This window comes from Chamaea fasciata, unplaced genomic scaffold, assembly GCF_029207755.1.
Source record: "Chamaea fasciata isolate MVZ Bird 193981 ecotype frontalis unplaced genomic scaffold, bChaFas1.0.hap1 SCAF_3, whole genome shotgun sequence".
Lineage (NCBI taxonomy): Eukaryota > Metazoa > Chordata > Aves > Passeriformes > Sylviidae > Chamaea > Chamaea fasciata.
In genome coordinates this window covers 53,455,707-53,480,189 of record NW_027094088.1, presented here as the reverse complement: position 1 = coordinate 53,480,189, position 24,483 = coordinate 53,455,707, and the positions used below count along the sequence as shown (strand labels likewise).

The 24,483-nt window shown below is 40.1% G+C and overlaps 1 protein-coding gene across 4 annotated transcripts in view; it reads left to right on the top strand.

The window, feature by feature from the left end:
* The first annotated feature begins 1,528 nt into the window (after positions 1 to 1,528).
* Positions 1,529 to 24,483, top strand: part of ZDHHC14 (zinc finger DHHC-type palmitoyltransferase 14) — a 94,385-nt gene continuing 71,430 nt past the window's right edge. The window contains exon 1 of one of the 4 annotated variants that reach the window (XM_066179037.1): positions 1,529 to 2,874. In XM_066179037.1, coding sequence (XP_066035134.1) covers positions 2,624 to 2,874 — 251 coding nt within the window. In that variant the 5' untranslated portion in view covers positions 1,529 to 2,623. The remainder of the gene's footprint in view (positions 2,875 to 24,483) is intronic. The other 3 variants (XM_066179039.1, XM_066179035.1, XM_066179036.1) reach the window with 3 other exon arrangements.

Genomic DNA, 24,483 nt, shown 5'->3' with positions numbered 1-24,483 from the left:
GTTTAGGTTGGACATTGAGAAGAAGCTCTTCACAGAAAGGGTGACTGAACATTGGAATGGGCTGCCCACGGAGGTGGTAGAGTCAACATCCCTAGAAGCGTTTTTAAGGTAAGACTGGATGTGGCACTTAGTGCCATAGTCTAGTTGACGAGATGGTGTTATTTCATAGTTTGGACGCGATTATCTCAAAGGTCTTTTCCCACCTAGCTGACTCTGTGATTCCAGCAGCATAACAGAGCATGTGGATGCCGCCGGTGGAGCAGTGAAGCACCGGCATGCAGGAGAAGCAGGGACAGCCCCGCGCTGGCCCAGCACCGCTACAGTCGAGCACTTTGGGCAGGTGGGACAGGAACCACCCCTAAGGTATACCGGGTGACCACGAACGCGGGGGGCCGCGTGGCTCCCGACGGGATGGATCAGGGGTTCCAGCGCCGTCTTTCCGGCCGGACTGAAAGACAAACCCGGACACAGTCCTCCGCCGTGGAGGAGGGCACGTAGGGCTGCCCGGGGAAACCGAGGCCGTGCATCGGGCCACGGACGCGGGGCACGGCAAGGCCAGGCCGGGCAGAGTCTCCGCCCGCCGAGAGCCGCTGGGGCAGCCCGGCCCGGCCCGGCCCGGCCCCGCCGCGCCAGGGCGGCTCGGAAGGCATGCTGGGGCTTGTAGTCCCTCGCGAAGCCGTTCCGCCTCCGGCTGCAAAACTACAACTGAGCGAAACTACAACTCCCGGCGGGCGGAGGGGCGTGTCTCGAGCGCCGTGTCCGAGACCGCACGGGGCGGGGACGAGTCCTGCTAGGTCGGGCCGCGCGGGTGGGGCTTCTCCGTGCTCATCGTCCGCTGGCGGGACTCGCTCGGCCCGGCAGCGGGAGCGGGGCAGGACGCGGCTGCCGCCCGGGGCTGGCGGCACGCACCGCTCGCGATTCAGCGGAGCGTGGGTCGGGGACGGCTCGGCTGAGCGGGAGGCGGCGGCAGTGGGAGCGGGGCTCCAGCGCGGACAGCCGCTGCCCGCCTCGCTGCCCTGCCGCTTCCAGCCCGGCCGGCGGGCGGCTGCCTGCGGGGAGGTAGCGATGGAGCGGAGTTAGTGCAGTCACCGCGCTCCAGTGGCCGGGGAGAGGGCCGGGCCGGGCGGGCTGGTGCGTGGGACCTGCTGCCCTGTCGCCGAGAAGCGGCTGAGTGACCGACCGGCCGAGGGCGGCGGAGGGTGCGCGCCTGTGTGGTCCCGTCCCCCGCCGGCTCCTCCCGCGGGCGGGCGGGCGGGCGGGCGGCCGGCGCTGCGGTGGTTACCGCCTCCCCCTGAAAATGAAGAGGTGGTGGCAGCTGCTGCTTCGGGGTCTGGCTGCCGGGGGGAAAGCTGGATAGAGGCTCGTAAAGAAGGGTGAAGAGAAACTCGCTGCTCTCTGGTTCGCGAAGGGGGAAGCCGGGCGTTTTTCTCCCCTTGCTCCGGGGCCAGAGCACAGCGAAGCCAGGGACGCCGGCGGGGAGCCGCTCCCGTGCGCCGGGGGAGGGGGCGGGATGCGGGGGGGGCCCCGGCACCGCCGCGGGCCGTGGGCGAGAGCCTGCGGCGGGGCGGGGTGCGAGCGGCCGCGGCGGCGCTGAGCCGGGCGGCGAGGATGGTGCGGGGAGGGAGAAGTCCTGGCACAGATCTAGCGGCGGCGAAGCCTCCCCGTCCCCTGCGTCCCAACCTCCCTCCCGCGGGGCCGAGGCGCTGGGGAGCATGAGGCGGCGGCGGGGACCTGTTGTGTAGGGAGAGGCGCGGGCAGGGAGGATGAGGAGGAGCCGCTTCCGAGGCGCTGGTGTCTGTCGGCGACCGGCCGTGCCCCGGGCTGCCGCGGGCTCGGGAGAATCCCTTCCTGTGGAGTGGTGACAGGGGAGCCCTGCGCCCCGGGGTCTGCGCGGAGCGGCGGCCGCTTCCCGCTGGACTGTGGCTTCAGGAAGAGGAGAGCTTCAAGTGTTCTTCGGAAGCTGGAGTTGCAGCCTGGTTCCTTACTTGCCTTTTTTCTTTTTCTTTTTTTTTTCTTTTTTTTTTTCCTCCCCTCCCCCTTAATGATTTGTTTCGCGTGTCTCTCGAGGGAACGTCTTAGGAATGGTCATTTTTAGCAGTGGAATCTGCTGCGCAAAGGAGGATTATAACAAATCTCTATGAATGATAGACTCGATTGCTAAACCTTGCCTTGGCCAACCTTCTGACCCTCGGAGAAAACTCTCAGGGTGTGCGTGGGAAGGAAAAAACCTTCCCATTTGAAAATAAACTTGATAAAAAAAGACTTGATTTTTTTTTTTTGAGAGCCTAGCTGATTTGTAATGACTTTTTTTTTTTTTCTTTTTGTCCTGTTTTGTGATAAGTTGTTTTTAAAAGGATTGTCCTACGTGGTTATTTTGTAACTGGTGGAGGAAGGAAGGATTCCTCTCAAGCGTTTCTGATATGACAGCTTTGGTTTCTGAAGAGTTAAGTGGTGTTTGCATGATACACCTATTGCTAATCTGGTAGCAGAGTTTTCATCGTTTTATTTGCTTTTTTTATTAACTGGGGCTGGTGGAGAGGGCTCTCTTGGCCAGAAGAATATTTGCACATATATATTTGTATATATTTTTGGTGGGGTTCTCCCCACATTTTACTCTTTCTTGATGACTCCTGGAGGTGGTAGTGGGCCCATGAAAGACTGTGAATACAGTCAGATCAGCACACACAGCTCTTCGTCTCCCATGGAGTCTCCCCATAAGAAAAAGAAATCAGTTCCCAAGAGAAAATGGGAGGTTTTTCCTGGAAGAAACAAATTCTTCTGCAATGGGAGGATCATGATGGCACGACAGACTGGAGTCTTCTACCTGACTCTTGTTCTCATCTTGGTCACCAGTGGACTCTTTTTTGCATTTGAGTAAGTGACTTTAAAGTCTTCATATATTTCTGCTCTTCCTCTAGTTATTTATTTTCTGGCTGAAAGCAAAATTCACATTTTTATTTAGGAGAGAAGGCTGACTGAACTCCACTAATGTTGATTTATGTAATTGAAAATATGATCTGATAAGATGCTGAGGGGTTCACATTACAGTAGTTTGGGTTGTCATACTCTGTGGAAAACTAATGAGAATGAAGGTTGAAGTTGCTTTTATACCACAGGTTTCCAGCTCTTGCTGGTATTGAAAGAGGAGTGTAAAGCAGCAGGTTTGGGGTGACCAGGAAATGATGAAGCTCCTCGTCTGTCAATTACTCTGAGAATCAAAACTGGCCCATGCAAAAATACTGACTCTTTGTCACAGAACTGAGTGCAAGAAAAGCAGTATTTTTTCATTAGTTTATGGATCAGGCTTTTTTTTTTTTCTCTTGATATCGTTTTAATGGCTTGTAGTTGAGAGTTCGAAGTGAGGAGAAAAAAGCTGTACATTTTTGCATGTACCTAGCTTTCCACCACTAGGTAACAGCATTACTTTCTCTTTGTGATAAATTGTATGCGAGTTCAGTCTTAGTTTAAGCTACATTTGCCTTGGAGGTTTGGACTGTATTTTTTTTAAGTAAGCTTCTGGCATCCTTCTAGGGCCTTTTTCTGTGTAACTCTGGAGTCCTTTTCATCTGTATAAAGTGAACACACAGTGACAGCAAATCAAATATACTGATTTTTGCACTTCTGTTGTAGCATGGCAGTAAATAATTAGGTGCATGATGTGAGCAATATAGTGTAACTTTTATTTACTTACTTTTATTTAGGAACCAAGTACAAAGAAGTTTACACTGCTAAAACACTTCCTATAAGAATAATTGAGTTATCTTAAAGGGTTGATGCTCCTTTACCTGCTCTGAATTACTGTAGTTTGACTTGTGGCAGGAAAATATCTTCAAATTACTTTTTTTCTGCAATAAGAACTGTTATTTATAACCAATCTTCAATGCTGCCTCCAGAAATTGTTTTGCTAAGCAGTAGAGTTGAAAACCAAAGGTCGTTCATTACTTGGTGTCTTCAAGCAAGAAGATAGGGACATCAACAAACCCTAAATTGTACCTGTTAAATGCAGATCATCTTAACAATAGTGGTAGCAGTAAAGAAAGTAAAAATGCTCAGCAGGTGCTTAACCAGTGGCTAAGTGTGAGCTCAGTAGATGAATTGTCATTAGTGAGCTCCCGGTTACTTTAGAGGGGTTTATTAAATGTAAATCTTCTGCAGGCATTATGAAGCTGCTTGAGTATCATTTGAGTAGTTGAAATAACACTGCAAGTGTGTTTACTTTCTTGGTTTTAAACTGGTATTAAAGGTGTAACCTGATAGTATTGCATTAGGACTGGGTGCTACTCTATTCTGTTTGCCATGATTAAGCTTTTGGAAAGCTTTTCAATGTGGGCTGACACTTTTATCTGTGTGCAGTCTCATCACCTTCAGCACAGCCTCTGAAGCCTGCTGGACTTCCTGCAGAGGCTGGAATGTAAATGTAGGGTTGAAAGTATAATGTTTTATAATCAGGATTGTAAAACTGATTTATTAACCCACTACTTGCAATTTATTTATATGTTTTAACACTTTGATCTTTCAGAGATAAATTTTCTTTGCAACTGCATGATTCAGAGCTGCTAAAGGAGGATGAGCTGCTAGCTGCTCATCACCTTCTGATTTCATCACTACTGTGAGCTACATGCTCTACCAGAGTTGAATTCTGCAACTTTCATCATGTCTTTGAGAATATTTGCAGTCTAACCATATGTGATTGACAAGATTTTTAGTCAAGGATTTTCATATATAGTTGGTGCTTATTCTTACTGACATTCTTGAAGCAGGGAGGAATCTTGGGCTTTATATAATAGAACTGTATAAATTCTGTGTGTGTGTACTGGTCTTGAGTCATTCTTGTATCACTTGCACTCTTCTAAGGAAAATCAAAGAAGAGGGTGGCAATAGTATTTAATTTTTATAATGATAAGATAGATTTTAGTCTTTAGAAAGCACTTGCATCGAAAAATTACTACTCATCCTCTGAAGGCTAATAAAACCCAGATCCTGAGACTGTGAGAATGATGTTCAGTACCTCTGTAATGGTTAAACTGCAGAGGATTGTTAATGTTAGAAAAGAGGGGAGTCTCTTATTGAAGGGAGTTTCTAGCAGTTTCTGCTTGTGTCTGGTCCTAGTAGTGGGAAGTTACTATTTATCAGTGAGAGCATCTTGAGTGTCGCTCCCATTATTGGCTGGTTTGATTATGGTGTTCCTCATTAACCAGCTATTTATTGACTATGACAGAAATGGCTTTCAATCCTTTGTGTACCTGTGGAGAAAAGTGGTTTTTAAATGAACATGTGCCTTATGTGTCTGAAATGTAAGGTCAGACTGCCATTGGAGTGGAAGGTACCCTGTATGTTCTTGGAAGTATTTGTTCTTTTTTGCTACAATGGAAATAAATTCTTTTGTTCCCTTTGGTTTTGGAAACTTGAAAATGGGTTCTCATGGTTCAAGTGATTCCCTGGTTACAGACTGGGAAGGAGGGGAGTAGGAAAGATTATTTGACGACTAATTCCTTGGAAAGCATCATGCTAACACAAACAGTTGTCCTTTATACTTTGGCTTTGTTTGTTCCTTCAGTGTAATTTCCCTCCCTTCTGTTTTACTCTTGACATCCATACATCCAGAAGTGTATCTCATGTGCTTTGGAATACTCTCCAGGGAAGAAATGCATTTCTTGGAGTCAACAAATCCTATGTCTCCAAAAGCAAACATATGTCACGCATCTTGACCTGTATAGCTTTTGACATTGAGTCATGCCTTTGTGATCTTTGTTTCTTTATATTTATGCTTCTGTACTTTTTTTCCTTCCTACTTTCTCCAGCTCCTCCTTTCAGCTGGTTTTATTCCTTTCTCTATGTTGACTTTTATCTCTTATGTACTCGAAGTGCATCACCCCTTCTTCCTTTTATCATTTCACTGTTCTTTTTCATTTTCAAAGAGATAAGCCAGAATTTGCTTAAAAGAAAAACAACAAACCATGAGTTTTCAAGCAGGTAAAATATTTATAAGAAGTCTTGCTTCCCTCCCTTTCCAATGGAAGAGAATGCAAATAACAGGCAGTTTTATTTCTGTAACTTGTTTATTAAATGTAACATGAATCATTGAAAGCACTTTTGGGTCCTAAGAGGGATGCTGTGCTGAGTTGTTCTTAAAAACTACCTATTTTAAATTGCTCAAGATGAGACACCACAAATTACTGTATTTGTCCTTGAAATTTGGGTATGTTACTTTACCTTGAAACTTTTTTATAACCCTGATACTGAGTTATTTAGGTGTTTTTATCTTTTTTTCTTGTAAATTTGGCCTTGTGTTGCATTTTGGAAGAAACCTTTGCCTTGCACCGGTACACAAACGTGTATATTTATCCAAACTAATTAGCACTCATTTATCAAGGTAGCTGCATTTAAAGCGTAGAAAACAGATTTCTCTCCACAGAGCAAAGATAACATCTGTGACTGTAGGGCCAATATGTTGCTGTGTGTAGCCAGTTGAACCATTGTATTTTATGTATGTGAAGTCCTCTATTTGTGCAATAGAGGCAGAACTAATATTCTTCATACTTACTGCACTTAGCTAAGTATACATATTCCAAAGAAATAAGAGCCCTTTATGCTCATGGTCGTTTGGGGTTCTGCTTCTGTAGGTTACAGGAAGGCAAAATGGAGGCTGAATGACATATTTAACACAGTAGGATTTGTGAAACAAACGTATTGTTGTTAAATGGCAAATCTCATGTGGATGCACAAGATCACGAGTTCCAGAATGGTGGCTGATGACCCCGGCTTCGTTGCTGCTGTGAGTTGCCTCTGAGTGCTCCCTTTGCTCTCGGGCCTCGCTGGGCAGGTGGCAGGAAGGAACATGTCTGCACCTGAGCTGCTTCGGCTCAGGCAGGCAAATTAAACTTCCCATAAAACTGGGTTTAAGCAAAGATTCCGACTGAAGTTTAAGCAAAGATTTCGACTGAACTGAATCGACTCAGGCACAGTCATGTTTTCTTCTGTCAACTTATTTGCAGGGTGAGTGGCTCTGGGAGAAGGTTGAAGCAGATGGTAGGATGCTGGAAGGGCTGAAGCAGTGCAGCTTTTTTCTCTGTAAATGTGAATCAGAGCCCTATCACTTCTGATACCATTTGACGCTTGCACTGATTCAGCAAGCTGTAGGGTTTTTTAGTTTGTTTGTTTTGAGCTAACACTTGATTTTTTTTAATTTTTTTTTTTTTTGTGAGCATTTGTGTAATTGCAAAAGATGTATGCTGGAAAATTATTTAAACAGAGGCTGTTTATGTGTGTACGTGTGTACAAACCATTGATTTCTATGCTCTCGCAGTTGCTGGCAACCTGCTCTGTGCCTGCCACTCTGAAAACCAGTGTGACTGGAGGACATTCATGAGTCACACTTTCTGGTGCTGTGTGGGGATTGTTCAATATTGAACCTCTGTGGCGAAGTGGTGTGACTTGCTGCTCACTGCAGCAAACCTCTGTGTGTAAACACTGATGTCAGTAAGCTGGGCATTTGCACTGTGGTATCAACAACCCTTCTCATCTTATGGCAAGTGTTTTCTGCTCTTGCGAGAGGTGGTTTCTTAGATAGATGGTATGCCAAGTAGGTGGAATGTTCATCTAATAACCTTTATCTTTGTTCCTCTGCTCTTAAGTAAGTTACTTGTGTCTCTTGATGACCCATGTCCTTAAACTATTAGTTCCTTAGAAGAAAGTGCAACCAATCCAACTGTTAAAGGCTGCTCTAAACTTACAGAGCATTTCCATTTGAAGATGTCAAAATGGATTTTAAAGCAAAAATCATACATAAACTAAAATTATTATTCAACGAGAGAACTGCATCCTGTTCTACGTGGAAGGCAGTCACTGCTAATTGTGCATGGTGACATAGGTGAGTGCAGTGTTGAGTAGGTGTACTTTTCTCCATTTTTCCTTGTTGCTTTTTGGGTTTTTTTAAACCTGTCATTAAAATTAAACCAGAGGAATATTTCTGTTCCTTATTTTGTCATATTATGCATCTCTGATAACTTAGTGAAAAAGACATGGAATACAGTAAGTCTAATCCTTAGGGTTTGCACTTTGTATTGAGCAGATGATACTGCCAATTTCTAAGGGACCGTATGCATTCCAAGCAGAATGTTTTTTCTTTGCATTTAATTGCCTTGAAAATGTTAGCTGTCAGAATCAAATATCACTCATGTACTAAATATGTCTAATACTTTTTTCTCGATGAGGGACTTTCCTTCATTACAAGAGAGTTTGCTTAATCTCCTAAGATTCTCAGTGATCTGAGCAAGTATGTTTGCTGAAGTTTCCCCCTGGCCAAAAGAGAGTAGTTCTGTACTACTGTATCTCAAAGGTAGCATGTCTCTGAGCAGGTATGTCAGTATAAATTTGTAAACCTGCTTTGAATGAATTATATAAATGGAAATCCTTCTGCCCAGAAATTAACTAATGGCATTTGTTATTAGGTCATGCACTTCTGTTTTTCAAGGCTAGGTCATGGAAATGGACAGTGATTAAATGTTTCATTTTTCAGAGTAAAATTCTGTGAGGATAACGGAAGGATAACCTCTCGTGTTTTTAGAAGTTGTGTCTTTCTACTTCCTCTGAAACTGCAGAAGCTTTTAATGGTTTTGTAGCACTAACCTGCTTTCGAACTTCCAAAACAGCTGTTAAACGGCTTTTTTTCTTTCTTTATGAGGGTGTTTGGCTTGTTGGGTTTTGGTGGTTTTGTTTTGGTTTTGTTTTGGCTGGGGATTTTTTTTTTTTTTATTTTGTATTCAGCTTAGTTGATGGTCTATCTCCTGTGGCATGGAGAAGTTTTGAACTCTTTTTTAAATTTTTGTAGTTATGTTTCTGTCTTTTCTTTGTGGAGGTGCAGGGAAATGAAATTAGGGACTATAGTGATATAATGGATTGTCAGCTCCTGGGATATTGGCTTCTCAGATACTATGTCATTTGGGGACCTTGAGGAAATCATTGTGTAGCTTTGGATCATGAATACATATGCATCTTCAGAGTGAAATGCAAACATGAGCAGTCAACTTTGCCTGATGCCACCCCAACCCTTAGGAAATTCCATCACTGCTGGCTGGTGAGTGATTTCTAGGCTCACCATAAGTGTTACAGATAGGTGTAAATCCTTACCTGGAATATTTTATATTCATTCAAGAGAAGGGAGAAAAAATGTAACTTTAATAATTTAGTTGTACTTACATATCTATGTATGCGCGTGTATATATGTATGTATCTTCAAATGTTTGCAAATGCTGATGGCTAATACTTCTCTATATCTTGAATCTCCAGAATAGTAATTTTGAGTTGTAGTCTTGTGAGAGTTGTTTGATAAAATCTTATCTTAATTTATCACTCAAGAGTTTGAGGTTTCTGTGGTGGATATCTGCATATTATGCCTGTTTTATTTTGTCCCTCCCTGCGCAGGTGCTCTTGTCCCTTTGAATGAATGAATGTGTGTTAAAGGTATAAAATGCATTTTTGGAGACTGGTGTAAATAATTATTATGTTAAATGTTAAATAACTTTACGCTATTGAAATCTCTATCTGTTTTTCTTGGAAGACTGGTATTGTCATGTGACTATCTGAAAGTCTTCTTGTATCAACTCTACAGAAATTTTCATTTGTGTTTTAAAGGAAAGATGGTCTTTTTCAGCTGTTTTTTCAAGTTAGTTTGTCAGAAATCATTTTATATGTTTAGGTTCATGTAAAGTATTCTTTTCATTCATGTTGAAAATTGGACTAATTATGCAAAAAATACCTTTCTTGATACATGATTTAATTTCTGTCATAGCTGTCGTGTTGCATTATTGTTTTGTAAATGGCATTTCATACAAAACAAAGTATCTCAGTGGATCTGGCTGACCAAGAAATTATCTTCTGGGTGTTGGCAGGGAGAAGGCTGTAAAAAAATACTGCATTAAAAAGTATGTGGGTTTTTTATAGATTTTAACACCTAAGTTTTCTTTCTAATAGTTAAAAACCCCAGCAAAATAAAGTTTCTAATGGAAGAGGTCTCTACGTTTTAGTGCAGCATTGCGCTGCTGACTGTAGCACTCAAACACTAATTACTGAGAAAGTGAAAATTGCTGCAGAAGAGGAGAAAACTGGGAATATTTTTAATTTTCTAAGCTGCATGTGTGTTTCAAAATGGCTCAGTCAAAAAACCCTACAACACTAACTTAAAATACTTCAACATTTTGAAAAAATGCTTAAAAAGTTGAACAGTTTTATCTAGGAAATTTTTCTTACCCTGATAGGTGATTCTTGCGAGTGAGGTTGTTGTAGCTGATGATCACTCCAGGTCCAGGCTGCTGGTAAATGTTTGCACATAGCAGGGCAGTTTATCTTTCATGTTACAAAGTTGATGGAGAAAGCAGGAAAATCCCCTGAAGTTAGCTGAAAGTACCAAAAGTTTATTAAACTTCATATAATTACAGCCCATTTGTTTTTCAGAACTTGATACAAAACCGTAAAGTGAATAAATTTTTTACAAATCAAAGAAAGAGATAAATCTAGACATCAAGATGAAGCTTATATGTAATAGCCCCAAATAAAATTCTGTTTATATTTCTCATGTTGTAGAAGTACTAAATGATACTAACGTAAAACATAAGGAAGGATGCTCAGGTTTGTTTCTAGGTTTCATTTTTGGGCAACACACGCCCTGTCTGTTGTTTCTGTTTGTATTTGAGCTCTTGTTCATACTGCAGTGAATAGGCAAAGGGAGCATTGCATTTGCAAAGCCTGACCATGAGCTTTCTGCAGTGTGCATCAGTGGAACTCTTACCCAAATGGATCCTAGAACTTCAACTAGTAGGTTGACAGTGTGCTGTAGTGCTATATGATTGTATATGATTATACAATTCTGTTTATGATCACTTCCATTTCACCAGTATCCATAGGGTTTATTCTCATTATTGTGGGTTGGTGCCTAATGAGGTCTCACATAATGAGCTTGGCTAATGAGATCACAGCTGGTTTTGTTTTATGTTTTTCCACCCCTGCTGTCCCCTGAAGTTGCTTACTGCAATAAATACTGGCAGTGTGCATTTGTTTTGGTACATACGCAGTCAGTTCAGCTGCTTCTATAAATTTTACTCTTATTTAAAAAAATTATGAAACATATCAAATAGAATACTGGAAATCAAATTGAAAACAGAGAACTCAGAAGCTGATGTACATAAAATCTGAAGTTTGTAAATTTCTTGTTATAGTTTATGTGCAAGATAACATTTTTACACTGTCTCTGTTGAATGGATCTATGAAATTAGTTTGAAGGCTTTAGTATGCATTTCTTGTACATGTGATCAATATATATCAGCTCTTAAGAGCAAGGAACAGATTAGAATTTGTTAGTATTTTAACGTAAATACTTAGCATAATACTACACATTATGAATGTAGATCGAAAACATGGTCAGCAGGTGGAAGCTTCCTCTTCTGCCCACCTTGCAAAAGGAGTACCAATACAAAATTTCCATGATTTTGATAAATTTTGTATCCTCTCTTTTTTGAGCTGTATATCAGGAACTTGCAGTCCTGGTCTTGCGTGTCCATTACACTTATGAGATACCCCACTGGTTATGAATGCCATGATTCTGGGCATAGAAGCGTCAGACCAGCCTGTTCCTAAATTTTGCTGGCGTGCTTGTTTGTGCACAGGGTGTGGTTTTTCATGGCACATCTATGCATGTTCCTTAGTAAACATTTTTGTTAGCAAAAAGGATTTTCTAGCGTTCAGTTAGCATATGGAAGAGTTATAATTGTTCCTTATTTGGAACTGTGTGGAGCAGTTAAAAGTACTACAAAGAAAAGTAAAAGCTAGAATAGCTGTGACTTGTCCCTCATCAGCGTCGCAACTCATTAATAAGCTTGCTTCTTGTGAGTGTGGTTTTCTTAGAGCTGAAGCTGAAGCTCGAAGTGCTTCTATATGAGGAAAAAATAAAAATTTTAAGATACTTTTATTGTATAACAGGATTTGAACTCGTTCCAGGGCTGAGAGGCACTGGGAATGGGAACCGCAAGTAAACTCTACCATTAGTCAGGGTAGATGGGTTCATTAAGTGTACTGCATGGTGTCATACCAAAGGTTGGAGTGCCCTGTTAAAAGCATATTCACTTCTGATTTGCTTTGGTGCATTAGTTTGGAGAAGAGAAAACTCATGGGGGAATTCTGTTTAATTAGTACCTGACTGGGGAGAGGGAATGAGAAAAAAGAGCCTTGGACCCTTCTCTGTTGTGTTTAATGACAAGACACTAAATAAATTGCCATTAGAACAGGAGAAAAAAGGTCGGGGTTTTTGTTTTTTCCTTTTTTAATTTTTTAGTCTGCTTGCCTGTTTGTTTTGATTTATGGGTTTTTTTTTTTTTTGCTGTGAGACTGATTTGACATGGGCATAGGTTGCCCAGTGAGACTATGGACGTACTGAATATCCGCCAGCTGTAGACCTGAGCAGTCTTCTCTAGCTGACGCTGCTTTGATCTGGAGTAGTTCGACTGAATTTTTAGAGGTCCTATCCTACCTCAGCTGCTCTGTGTTATGTGTCAAAATCAGAGAGCTTATCATAACAAAGCAAAACAAGATGTTTTTAATCTAGCAAGATAATTTTCGTCTTGGTTTGATGACTCATTTATCACCTGCTTACTTTATGAGAACTTCAATTTTATCTAGTTGTAAAAAGTGAACCTAAAGTCTCACTCTAACAAAACTTAAAATTTCCAAGTGAAAGTCATAGCTGTTCTTTCTGACCCTCTCTTTTCTCGCATTTGAATGTGGCTTTCTTAGTTCAAAGTGCATTTCCCAACAGTTTTTGGAGGTTCTTTTCCTGTTTTTTTTCTACTGTTCCTCACCAGGCTTTGCCCTCTACTGTTTATCTGGCTTTTGCTGAATTATTGTTAATATTTTCTTTTCTTATAAATAACAGCATTAAGTTTTAATAGATTTCATACAGAAGAATGTCTCTGTGTCCAGTTGTTCCAGCAGTGTTATATGTTCATCAGGTTGTCCTTGTCTTGCTTTTGTAAACTTTTCTCTCCTTCCATCAATATTCCTAGACACTTGTCCACTTTAAATAGGCTAAGATCACTGTTGCTGTAGAAGGGATGTGAAGGCAGGAAAGTGAGGTTGAAAGACTTAACTTTTCCTTTTCCATCGTCATAAAAAATGAATGTATCTTTTTTTTTTTTTTGTCCTGTAATCTGCATTGTTTGCCCATATCATTATGCAGATGCGTGAAATCATGGGGTCTGTCTCCTAGCACTTGAGCTACATCAAAAAGTTCTTCGGGCCCTGCAGGTTCAGCTTCCTCCTTGAGCCTGCTACTTGACAAAACCAGCTTCAGATCAGCATCTGTACCTTAAATGATAGTGTGTTCTGGCTTCTGAACTCCTGGATCTGAATGAAATGGCGTGTCTGAAAAGCTGCTAAAGCTGGATTAATTGTCTTTGGGGAGCAGTAAACACCCTAAATATGTCAGATTAGTCAAAGCTCTCTTTAAAAGGTGATTTGCTTAAAAAAATTAAATGTATAGATAATTCCAGCAAGGCAGGTGTCCAGTTCTGGATTAAAAACTGGAAAGGAAATAATAAGAGAAGAAAGCTTAAATGATACACAGTGTATTTTATTGAAGAAAAAAAAAAAATCTATGGCCCATACTAGCTGTCAGAATTAAGTTTCTCCAAGGCTGGTGAAAGCCAAGAGAGGCATCTTCCCATACCACATATCCAAAGCACTGTTATTTTAGAGTGAACTTCATGTCTGTAGACCTGCCTGCTTTGTTTGGGAGGCCAGAAGTTGACATTCTGGAATTCAAACAAAACTCTAGAGTTTTTTATAGGAGCATCCCAGTTTCCTTTCTGTTTACAAGTCTCCATTGAAGGAAGATGAATCTTACGGTTGTAGGGTGCTGAAAAGGATGGACCCACCTCTTCCCTTCTCCAGGCCTCAGATGTCACTTCTTTTGTCTTGCTCTGCTGTTTTCCCCACCCAGTGGTGAGCCACTTCAGGGAGTTCCCTTCCTGCACAAAGCCTATCCTTCCCTTCTGCCCACACAAAGAAAAACTCTCTGCTGCTTTAGATCACTGAGCTGAATCCCTAAAAATTCAGAAAAAAATGTTACTACTAGTGGGAGGCAGGAGGTTGTCAGATCATCTTTGCAGTGATTTGGAACTGTATCCTAACTTTTGGAAACTTGTTAAGTAGTCTTGGCTCTTAGGCATCTGTGAGGGTGCAAACTGAACATCTTAGTTGCTTAAAGAAAATCAACAGAGTTCTGACTTTTTAACCGTACTTTATTTCTGAAGTAACTGGGTTGTAGTTTGTAGAACTTGAACTTCGGCATCTTTCAGATAGCACCCCTTTGTTGGTCATGTCTTAGAGTTTTTCTGATTTTTTTTCTTTTTAAACACATCCCATTTGTAACACAGCATAGGGGCAGTAACTGAAGCAGTGTTTCTTCTTGCATCATTTCTTGGGTAGTCTGTATTCCCCATTTCCAGACTGCAGAGCCAATGTTTTGTATTGTATTTGATAGCAGAGACTGTGGATGCTCCATGAATGCTTCTTAACTTTAGTCTTTATAAAAACAGCTGAGCTAGCTCAAAATATGCTAAACAGAAGCAGGAAGGGAGTATTGTCAATCCTTGCCATTTCTCCCAGCTTCAGCTGAGATAGCAAACAACACAGGGAAATAGCGTATTTCTTCACAGTCTCATTTAGTTGCCTGCTTGGGTGGGGTTTTTGTTTTGTTGGTTTGTTTGCTATTGTAAGTGTTGAAACTTTCAGCTTAGGAGGTTGAAGTAAGCACGATAAAGCAGTTAATGGAAATCTGAACTGTCCACGTGCAAGAAAGAGACTGTTGGAGTGTATGTCTCTATTCTCAGTGCGATTAAAAAATGGCCTTTAAAATGATTTTGTTAAATAAGACACCTAAAGCTAATTAGAGCAGAAGGAATTGTCTGTAGAGCAGAAGACGGGGAAGAAGTTGTGGACTGAAATCCGACAGAGATTAATCTCATTCAATATAAGACCTTGAAAGAGTAATCATTCTTCTACAGGATGCAAAGCTCAGAAGGCTCTCTTCACCCTTGAGGTGGGGAGGCTTTGAGACCTCTCATCACTGTGAGATCAGTGTTCATCTTTAGAGTAGAATATGGATTTTTTTCCTCCACAGTCTCTTTTAGGATCAAGCTGCACTGTGCATTGTTTTTTAATACAAGCCTCTGAAAGCTGGAATCTCATTTCCAGTACTTGAGTATATCAAAAGTAGTGTGCTGGAGGGCAGAGGGACATTTCAGAGGAAAGCCTATGAGGACTGGGTGGAGTAAAGTAATTTTGCCTTTTCACTCAGGTCATACTTGAGAAGAGTTTCAGAAACAGGCAATTGACTATGAATGTGAAAATCCAAACAGTCTGATATGTGAAAAACAACTGACATACTTTAGTCCCAGTAAGTGAAACTGTTATGGGCTGGTATCCAGCTCAATTGAAAGGCAAACATGCCCTTCCCAATGCACATACCTTTCTATTATTGCATCCTAGGAAACTTTAACCAATAGTTCAAGTTGCTTAATGATAGTCTGAATGTGCAATTACCCAGTGGTTGACTGTTCTTGATGAAAGTAAGTTTATTTTCTGTTCTGAAACTTCACTATGAACAGTTGTTGGCACTAGTTCTTGCTGTTGCAACAAAGAAATGCCATTTGCAAAAGGAGATCAGAAGTTTGTTTTTCCTTAGTCCAATACAAAAGAAGTGTCATTTTATTGAAATAATACTATCACTAATAGTATTTTAATTTCACCTTTATTGCAAGTATTATTTCTGACTGCACAGTGAAGGTCAAAGATTTAGGGAGTGTATAATTTGTTACTGAAGTTGATGCCTGCAGATGAGTGTTGCACAGTTCTGTTATTCATTCAGAATGAGTGCAACCCTAGGCCAGCTATACTTGTCTTCATATTCTGATGGAAAGATGGACAGTTTCTGAAGGTTCTGCAGTACATGCAGAAGGGTTGGGGGTTGAGAGGGAGCAAGGAATGAAGAAGAGCTGAACTGCTGTAGTATTTGCTTCTGGAAATAAATTTCGAGGGAAATTCAACTCAAGGGGACTTTGGGTACACATGCTGGAGTTTTCAGTTGTTACTGCATCCAGTACTGTACACATAGTTGGGCTGTACTCTTTAAGTTGCTTATGTATGTTGTGTCCTATCAACATCCCACTCACTTCAGAACCTGGAAGTAAGAAATAAGCATATGAAAAATAGGTGCGAATAGATACAAAATGTAGACAAGACTTGTGATGAAACACTGACAGTCCTGCTTCATCAATGCAGAGTTAAGAATGCTGGGAATGACAGCATGGGGCATAGAACCTTGTTATTTGACTCCTTTGGAGTTTGTTTTTTTATGTATTTGTTTAAAGAGGGGGTCAGGAAAGAGAGCTGTAGTGGACAGTTATACTGGTAGTACTTTAAGGTTTCAAATTCTGTGGGGTTTTTTGTTTTGTTTTTGGGTTTTTTGTTTTTTTTTTTTTTTTTTGAGTTCAGAAATACCCCTCCCTTTTCTTGCTGTTCTTGATTTCTCTTATACTAATCTTTCACGACAGGAAAGCTCTGTAGCTTTGACCAGCACGGTTCTTTTTTTTGACTTCCAGTATGGTAATGGTGAGAGAAAGACCTGGGAGACTGGCTTGCAGGTTACATATAGAAGAGATAGTGGGTTATTCTGACTCTTGGTTATACATGGGCAGGAGTCTGCAAGTGTGGTGGTCTATCAAAGATGTGTGTTGTGTTGTCTTCATAAAAGTACTGACATTTGCCAAGAACTTGATTTTATACAAGTAAAATCTGATACCTGTGCCTATGCTGGACATGCCTCTCTGAGGGCAAGGCAGAACTCCTTCACTGAAATTAGAGTTTTGAGCAATGCCAACCTAACCATGAGTTTGGTAGCACAGCTGGTTTTGGGAATTAAGCTCTGCTCTATGGGCCTGCTTTCACATGTGGCTGTAGGCAGCATAAATGAAGAAACTCTTTAAATTGCTTCATTCACCACTTGTCTTCCGGTTTCTGCAATCCTGAGTTTTGTGTGGTGTTATTATGCAGAAGTCATCTTTGCATATAAACTTCAGTTCATCTCCAGAACTGTCCCACCCAAAGCTGTAAGGAAAGCAGGATTCTCTGGGGGGATTTGAGGTGGAGGTCTTAAAACTAAAAGGCAGATGACAGAGGACGAGGAGCCTGGCAGATGAGTATCAAATTTAACTTCTACAGGCATGCTGGCATTTTGTTTCATTTTGGCAGTCTTGAATGTAGCAATCTTACAGTTTGTTTTAGAATAGCTTTTCTGTGTGTAATTATTAGACCAGTAAGTTCCCAAACAGGCCCTATTGCTGTTCGTTTTTTCCTCTTCCCCACACCTTGCATATGCTTGCTCTTTACTGTTATGTTCTATGGATTGATCCTTCTTCCTCTGGGTCTTTTCAGAGAGCCATGAAAGGCGCAGCACTGCCTTTTCCGCTCAAGACAGCTTTTGAACCTGTTTCAGTGATAGGAAAGGTAAAGACAAGGGCTTCATTAATTTTGTAGTGATGTTGTAGTCTTGCATATTTTTACCTCTTTTTTGCAAGTCCTCCAAGTAAGTCAAAGTTCTTTTGTTTTTCAGTGCTCCTCTAAGTGAGGAGGGAAACACTATAGATAATGAGAGTACTATAAAAGGAGAGTTGCTGTGCTTTGTAGTTTGGAGGCATTTGGCTGTTCAGATGGCACTTATTTGCTGCTGTTGCCTTTCATAGTTCTCACAATGTAGTTATTGGAAAAAAACTGGAAGAGGTTCGGAGATGCTCTTTGCAGGCAGCAGAGTACATTTGTGAATGAATAGAATTGGATGTTCTGCACAGGAGGCTGCTGCTCTGCTGTATGAAACAAGGTGGCTTGATGCATCACCTGTTTCTGACATGCTGCCTAATGCATTGTACAGAATATTTGTCAAGTGTGGCTAAATGCTGCTTGTATAGGTATAAAAATATAAACCCTCCACTTTGTAACCCTAAATACTGATACTGCTTTTCAGCCAAAGTTCTAAGCAAGTTGCATAAGTGCAGCTGTTTGATTTCAAAGTACACATCAGCAATGAAACACATGGTGTACCAAAGTGACCGGTGAAACTGCCTAGGTCTTGATGACATGGAGTTCATAGCAAATGTAGGTTAGCAAAGTCCATGATGTAATGGTTTTTAGTGTATACACTTTTCATTTTGTGGCCATTTTATATGCTTAAGACACAATTCTTCACAAGGTAATGTAATGCAGATAGTTTGATAATTAGTCACACCAGCCCTATATTGACTGGTTTTGATTTTCATCTTCAGGTGCTTCAGAACCTTCTTGTTTGCTATCATTTTTTTGTCATTACTTCCAACAACATTCTTGTGTTCTGATTCTGGCAATCACCTTTTATTTGCGTTTTTATATATCAGCATTAAATATTAATTTTTTGTTTGTTTGTTTTGAAGGTGCAAAAAACTTACTGCTTCAGCTTTGGTCATGTATCATAATTCTAAATTTATTTTCGGTTTGTAAGATGACTCTACCTTTTGATAGCTTCTGTTGACTGAAGTGGACTAAAGTTCATTTACCAGTGGAGGAAACTGAGGAGATCAGCTTGGTTCTCCAGTGACAGCATTGGTCTAGTATGGATGAAAAAAGAATAAATACATCTGAGTAGTGTTTACCTATAAGTGGTAGTTGTAAGAGGGTCGGGTGTTGATCAGACTACAGGCAACTCAGAGGTGTGTGCATGTGTGTGACAGACATGCTGGATGAAAATTTTTGCACCAGTAGAGATTTTTCTCAGCTGTTGATCAGCAGGCACAAAACCTAGTTAATACTAAACAGCTGTCAGGATGGAAAAGCTAAACTACTTTTGCTTTGCGGTTTGTTCTTACTTATTATTCCACTATGACTTGAGATAGTTTTTTTTTGCAGTAAGATTGGCACTGGCTGCTTCCTCAGCTAGTTATCAAGGCTCCCTGCCATTTTGAGTTTATTTTTTTTTGCAGAAAGCCTGGGAAAAAAGTTGAACTTTGTTCTGAAGGTCACTATGTCCAGCTGTCTTTCTGAGCAATGGGAGTGAATGCATTTCAGAACTACTGACCCTTCATATATAATATCGTGCCACTGACTGCCCTCATTTAAAGCAAGGGCCCACAGGACACTGGAGGTATTTCAGCAGTGGTGCAAATGAATGTCCTGGTAAAGTAGCTGATTGCAATGGATTCTTGTATAGGCAGGTTCCACTGGAATTCTGGAATTTTCTTTAAGCAAAAATTAATCCACAAACGAACCTTTTTCTTTATTTGTTGACTGCAGAGTTTTAAAGGGGGCGTCTTTTTCTTCTGAGAAGACATTGACTAAATTTTACTGGTGTTTGTGACTGTGATACATGAGGCTGTCTGCTAGGAGAGGGGTTTTTTGGGGGGGGGGGGGGGTTGGGGTTTTGTTTTGTTTTTTGACTGGGGACAAACTACGTCCTTTACTAAGAAGTATCTGACATGTAGTTGTGTTCTAGAAATGTGGTGTTTAGCACAATTCACGCTCCAAATTGAAGGCCAGCTCTAAGGTCTTGTTTATTACAACCAGAAATACCTTTTGGAAAGCACTGTATTTTAAGAAGGTATCTTCCCAGGTTTTTTTTCTACAGCCTTCTCTTTTTTTCACATGCTTTTACTTAAAACTGTTCTTCAGAATCTCTGTTTTCAGTTTGTATTCAGCCAGTAGGACTAAAATAGTCAAATCAAACCCTTCAGAATAGTTCATTTCTCCTTGCAGCATTGCTTGGTTAGATGCAGGATAGCATTTCAACAAATTGTGTGCTTTGTGTTGTGCAAAACAGCAATGCAAAAATTTGTAAAAAGAAACCTGCTGTTAATAAGGGGCACTGAACTATGACAAATAGGGCTTTAAGAATCCATTCAGAAACCAGATTAGATCAGATTATTCTTCTCAGATTTGAATGATGATTTCTGTGAAGTGAAATCTTCACAAATTTGGAAGACATCACGGGCGATATTTCTGATGTGTACAAAAATTGTTAAACCCTGTTAATGTCAGTGTAAACTGTTACTGTAGATCAGAAGTGGCATGTATTTAATTACTTGAGCATGTTGCTTTTTCTGGAGAAATCACTCTCCTTCCTGGTAGTCCTCGTGGTGCATTGTGTGATACAGGCACTATAATGAAAGATGCTGTATTCCCTTGGGTATTGCTTTCCTAACAATGCATAGGTTAGGTTGTTAAATTGAGAAATGTTTTGAGTATTTTTGTTTCAATTTCTTGAATGCCTTCCGTTTTATTTCTCTCAAAAATAGAGAACTCATCACTAAACTGGCAGTTTTCTATCACAAGAATTTCTTCCCTCTCTTCGCCTTCCTTCTCATGACCCCAGATACCTTAAAAAAGATTGGGGTTTACTTTAGTCAGAGAGGATGAGGCTGAGAGAGTTACAGGTACTCCTTTGGTTATGTAGAAGTATGATAAAAATGGTTCTCCACATTGTTTAGGATGTGACAGGACATTTTGACTTTTAAGTTACAGGAGGAAGAATTCAGGTTAGAGGTTAGTTAGACATTAGGAGAAAAGAACCTTTTCCAAGAAAAAGTATGGATGAGAACTGAAATAAATTTCCTAGAGGAAGATTTTGGAATTGTCATCACTAGAAGTTGTTTGCAAGGTGTGGTAAATCTGAAGTGATTTATGGTCTTTCTTGAAGAAGTATAACTTCCAAAGACAGTTCCACTGCCATTATTCATGAATATATCTATGAAATTCTAGACGGATTTTATCTGAAACTGTTGTTTTTCATGACTTTATTAATAATGCAGCATAGCTGTGGCTTGAGAGAAGGAGTGTGCTGTATATTGAGTAGAATATAATTATTTCAGTTACTTAATGCATTGCAACTCCGACTACCAAGAGGTGATATTAGAAAGTGAGCTTTCAAAACCAAGGATGTTATTGTGACTCACGTAAGAGTTTTAAAAGGAACCTACAATCTAGAGTTTAGAGTAATCATAGTAGACTATTTATGTCTGAAGAAATCACTGTAAATATTCACTGATGTCTTAGGTAATTAATAAAGTTTGACATAAAAAATTTCGTAGGTTACCAAATTGATTAGATGGTATTTCCCAGTCTTACTACATTAAAAAGAATCATTTTATTGTAAAGCATTATCGTTTTGTTTGTTCATATTAATTGGCTAGTTGTAAATGTATTTTCTTGTCAGTAGAAAAAAACCACACCCCACCTAGTATACATACAACATACTTATTGCCCATTAAAGTGATTCATTAGTCTGTATCTTGCAAAGCCAGTGGGGTTTTTGAAACAGATGATACTGTGGTCCTGGGCATATTTTTTTTCAGATGTCACCTATGATACGTATTTCGTTGTAATAGGGAAGAGTTGGGCCCCTTTATTCCCCCTGGAAGAATAATGGCAGATGAGAAGAGCTTGGTGATGCCCACAGCTTCTTTGCTGGCCAGAGGCAGGCTGGACCAAGTAATTAGGAGTGGTGTTTAGCTCTGCCTGTCTGATGCCTTGAGTATATGTACGCTTATCAGCTCTCTTGATGTGCAGCATGGAAGGGGGAAGTGCCTGCAGCCATATTCTGCCACTGGGGAAGCTTATACAGTTACCTCATTAGAGACTGTGTGGTCCAGTATTCTAAATTTATTGAACTAAGATCAAAGGTAGGATGAAACTTACAAAACTTCCAAAGGGCTTCCATGTGATTTATTGAGCTCTAAATATGTGAATTTCAAAATTGTAGTATGTGTTACGACCTTTAAGTGAGTTTCAGTAGCACTGACAAGAGATACATTAAAAAAAAAGTGTGTGAAAATTTATTTGGTTTGGACTGCCTAAAATAAATGCTTAATGCAATCTGTTCTTAATGTTTGCATTACTAAACACCTACATTTTTATGAGCTAGTATTTAGGATTATCTTAGCAGGTTTACCTGTCCTGTGTTAGCTTTGGAATCAGAATGAGTAACGAAAACCTCAATTTAACCAGGTAACTTAGAGCTAGACAAAGACAGGTGGTGGAAGCATAGGCAAACAAATTGCAGGACTGATTTTGAGTTGACTGGCAGGTCAACAGACTGGCCCACAATGGCACGTGGAGGGTAGTTTGCTTCTCTTGCACTGTTGAAAAACATGTGGGACAAATACTCAGGCTTTTTATGGCAATAATCTCTTAACTATGTGTGAGACCAATTTGACAGTGAGAAAACACCCAGATCTTGCAGCATGGCTGTAATTACTCTGCTTAATTTGAATGTTCAAATAAGTAATTTGAATAGGTAACAACCACCTCTGAACCAGTTGTTTTGCAGATCTTTGACATCTGGTTTGTGTGCTGTAGCTAGGTGTTCTCACTGCTGCTGATAGTCTCTACAGCACTCAGTAAGCAAACAGCTAACCTGGTCTGTTTATTAGAGGTAACTTGTTTCCCAAGGTGTGGGATCCTGTCCTCCTGCTACTCTATCTGTGACCACGGCTGTGATGGTGCATTAAAAAGAAGAGAGAAAAGGTTTCTTAGGAGTGGATGCCAAACTATTTTACTTTGTGTTTGCTTCTGTTATTTTGTGATTGTAATGTTTTATGTTATAAAAAAAATACTTAAAGTATCTATATGGGAACAGTAAAGCTTTCACAGTTGAATGTTAAAAATCTGTGGGATAGGAATGGTTCATAACTGCCTGGTATCGTATTAATTGTGCATCCGTCTGAGGAGGGAAAAAGGCTATCTGTAGATTGTAAGTTCAAATATATTCCTCCCCCCTGCATTCCTGTTAAAAATACTGCTTTTGAGGCATCTTCTTCACTGTATGAAAACTCTAAATGAGTTTCTTTGTAGCCCTGCCTTGTTTTCTGGCAGTGGGACTTAGCAACTAGTTTAATATTTGTCCTGTTTCTTCCTTTTTTTTTTCAAAGTCTGATGTACTGTGGCAAAGACAGATTTAAGGTAAATAGTGTTACCTATTTTCTGTTTTCAGATATGGTAGTTTAATTGATTGTGGACTTTACCAAGGTAATGTGTAGAAATAAGAACATATTGCTTTGGGTGTTGCTAGACAAATCAGGAAGGGCTTGGTGTTGCCCTAACCCATTTCATTTGGTCCTTCTGAGAAGTTCATAATGTTTTGCGAGAAATGGAATTGAAATTGGTACTGTAATTACCGCTTGGATATGTTTGAGAATTACCAATGGAAGGGATAGGGCCTCCTGCCATCTTTCTTCTGCTTCCATTGACTGATAAATACACATTTTTTAAACCTTTAATATTAACTGACAAAAAATTATTTGTATCTCAAAGATTAGAAAACAGTGTAACCTGTGGAATAAAGATACAATACTTGTAATGGTATGGTTCTAAATTCATAGTTATGCTTGCATAAAGTTTGTGTGTGCTTATCAAAAACATAATGTTCTATTTTTTCTATTAACTACTTGAATATATTTTATCATGTTAAATTTTTGACAGAAAGCACTTCAGTTTTCTGTGATTCTAGGAATATTTAGTCATAGATTGAAAAAAATTGATCTACTTGTAACTGTTAGGAATACTTGAAAAAAATCACCCATTAAGTAGATTGAATCCTCTCTAATTTATAATACTTCATTGAGATCAACCCAAAATCATGTAGTAGTCTTTATTCTCAGTGGGTATTTTCAGGTGTGTAACTTCAGATTAGATGAAAGCTTTGTGTTAAAGAGACCTAGTTATCTCAGTGCCTTTAAACCAAAATCAAAAATGTAGTCACCAGAGTACTTATCTTCCTGGTTTGGCAGCCCTTAACATACTTGGATTTTGTATGTGAGGTTTACCAACACCACAGAGTTTGATTCTGGGAAGTCAGTAGACTAGATTGTTTTGTGTTTCCAAAAGCATTGATTTAAAAAAAATTCTTATAGTTCTTGGGAAAGAGAAAGTAGGGCATCACTTGAATAATAGCTAATTTCATTACCATTGAAAGATACTAATATTTCTGTGAGTACTGTCAATTGCAGAATTTTGCAAAGAGGCAATGCAAGCTCCTTTGATATAAGACGAAAAGGTCATTATATGTGCGAGTTGAGGGTTTTTTTTTTTTTTAATTTACCATTGCAACTTTATGGTTTTCATTATGTTTACACTGAGTGATTGCTGGCATAGTCAAGACAGATACATAAACTTTTTCATGAGAAATTTCATTATTCATCCCATGCTGCCTGTTCTTGCCTTTTTTTGAAATTCTGTGTGGGTATTTTCTAACTTTAAATATTTTGCTTTATTCTACACTTCTGTATCTTATAAAGGATTTTTTAATGCAATTTTTTCCCTGATTTTTGTCTGTAGTACAATCCTCTCTCAATATCTGAAAAGTGCAAATTGAAATTACCTTCTGATAATTTTCCTAATTTAATAAAATGCTGCTGCAGA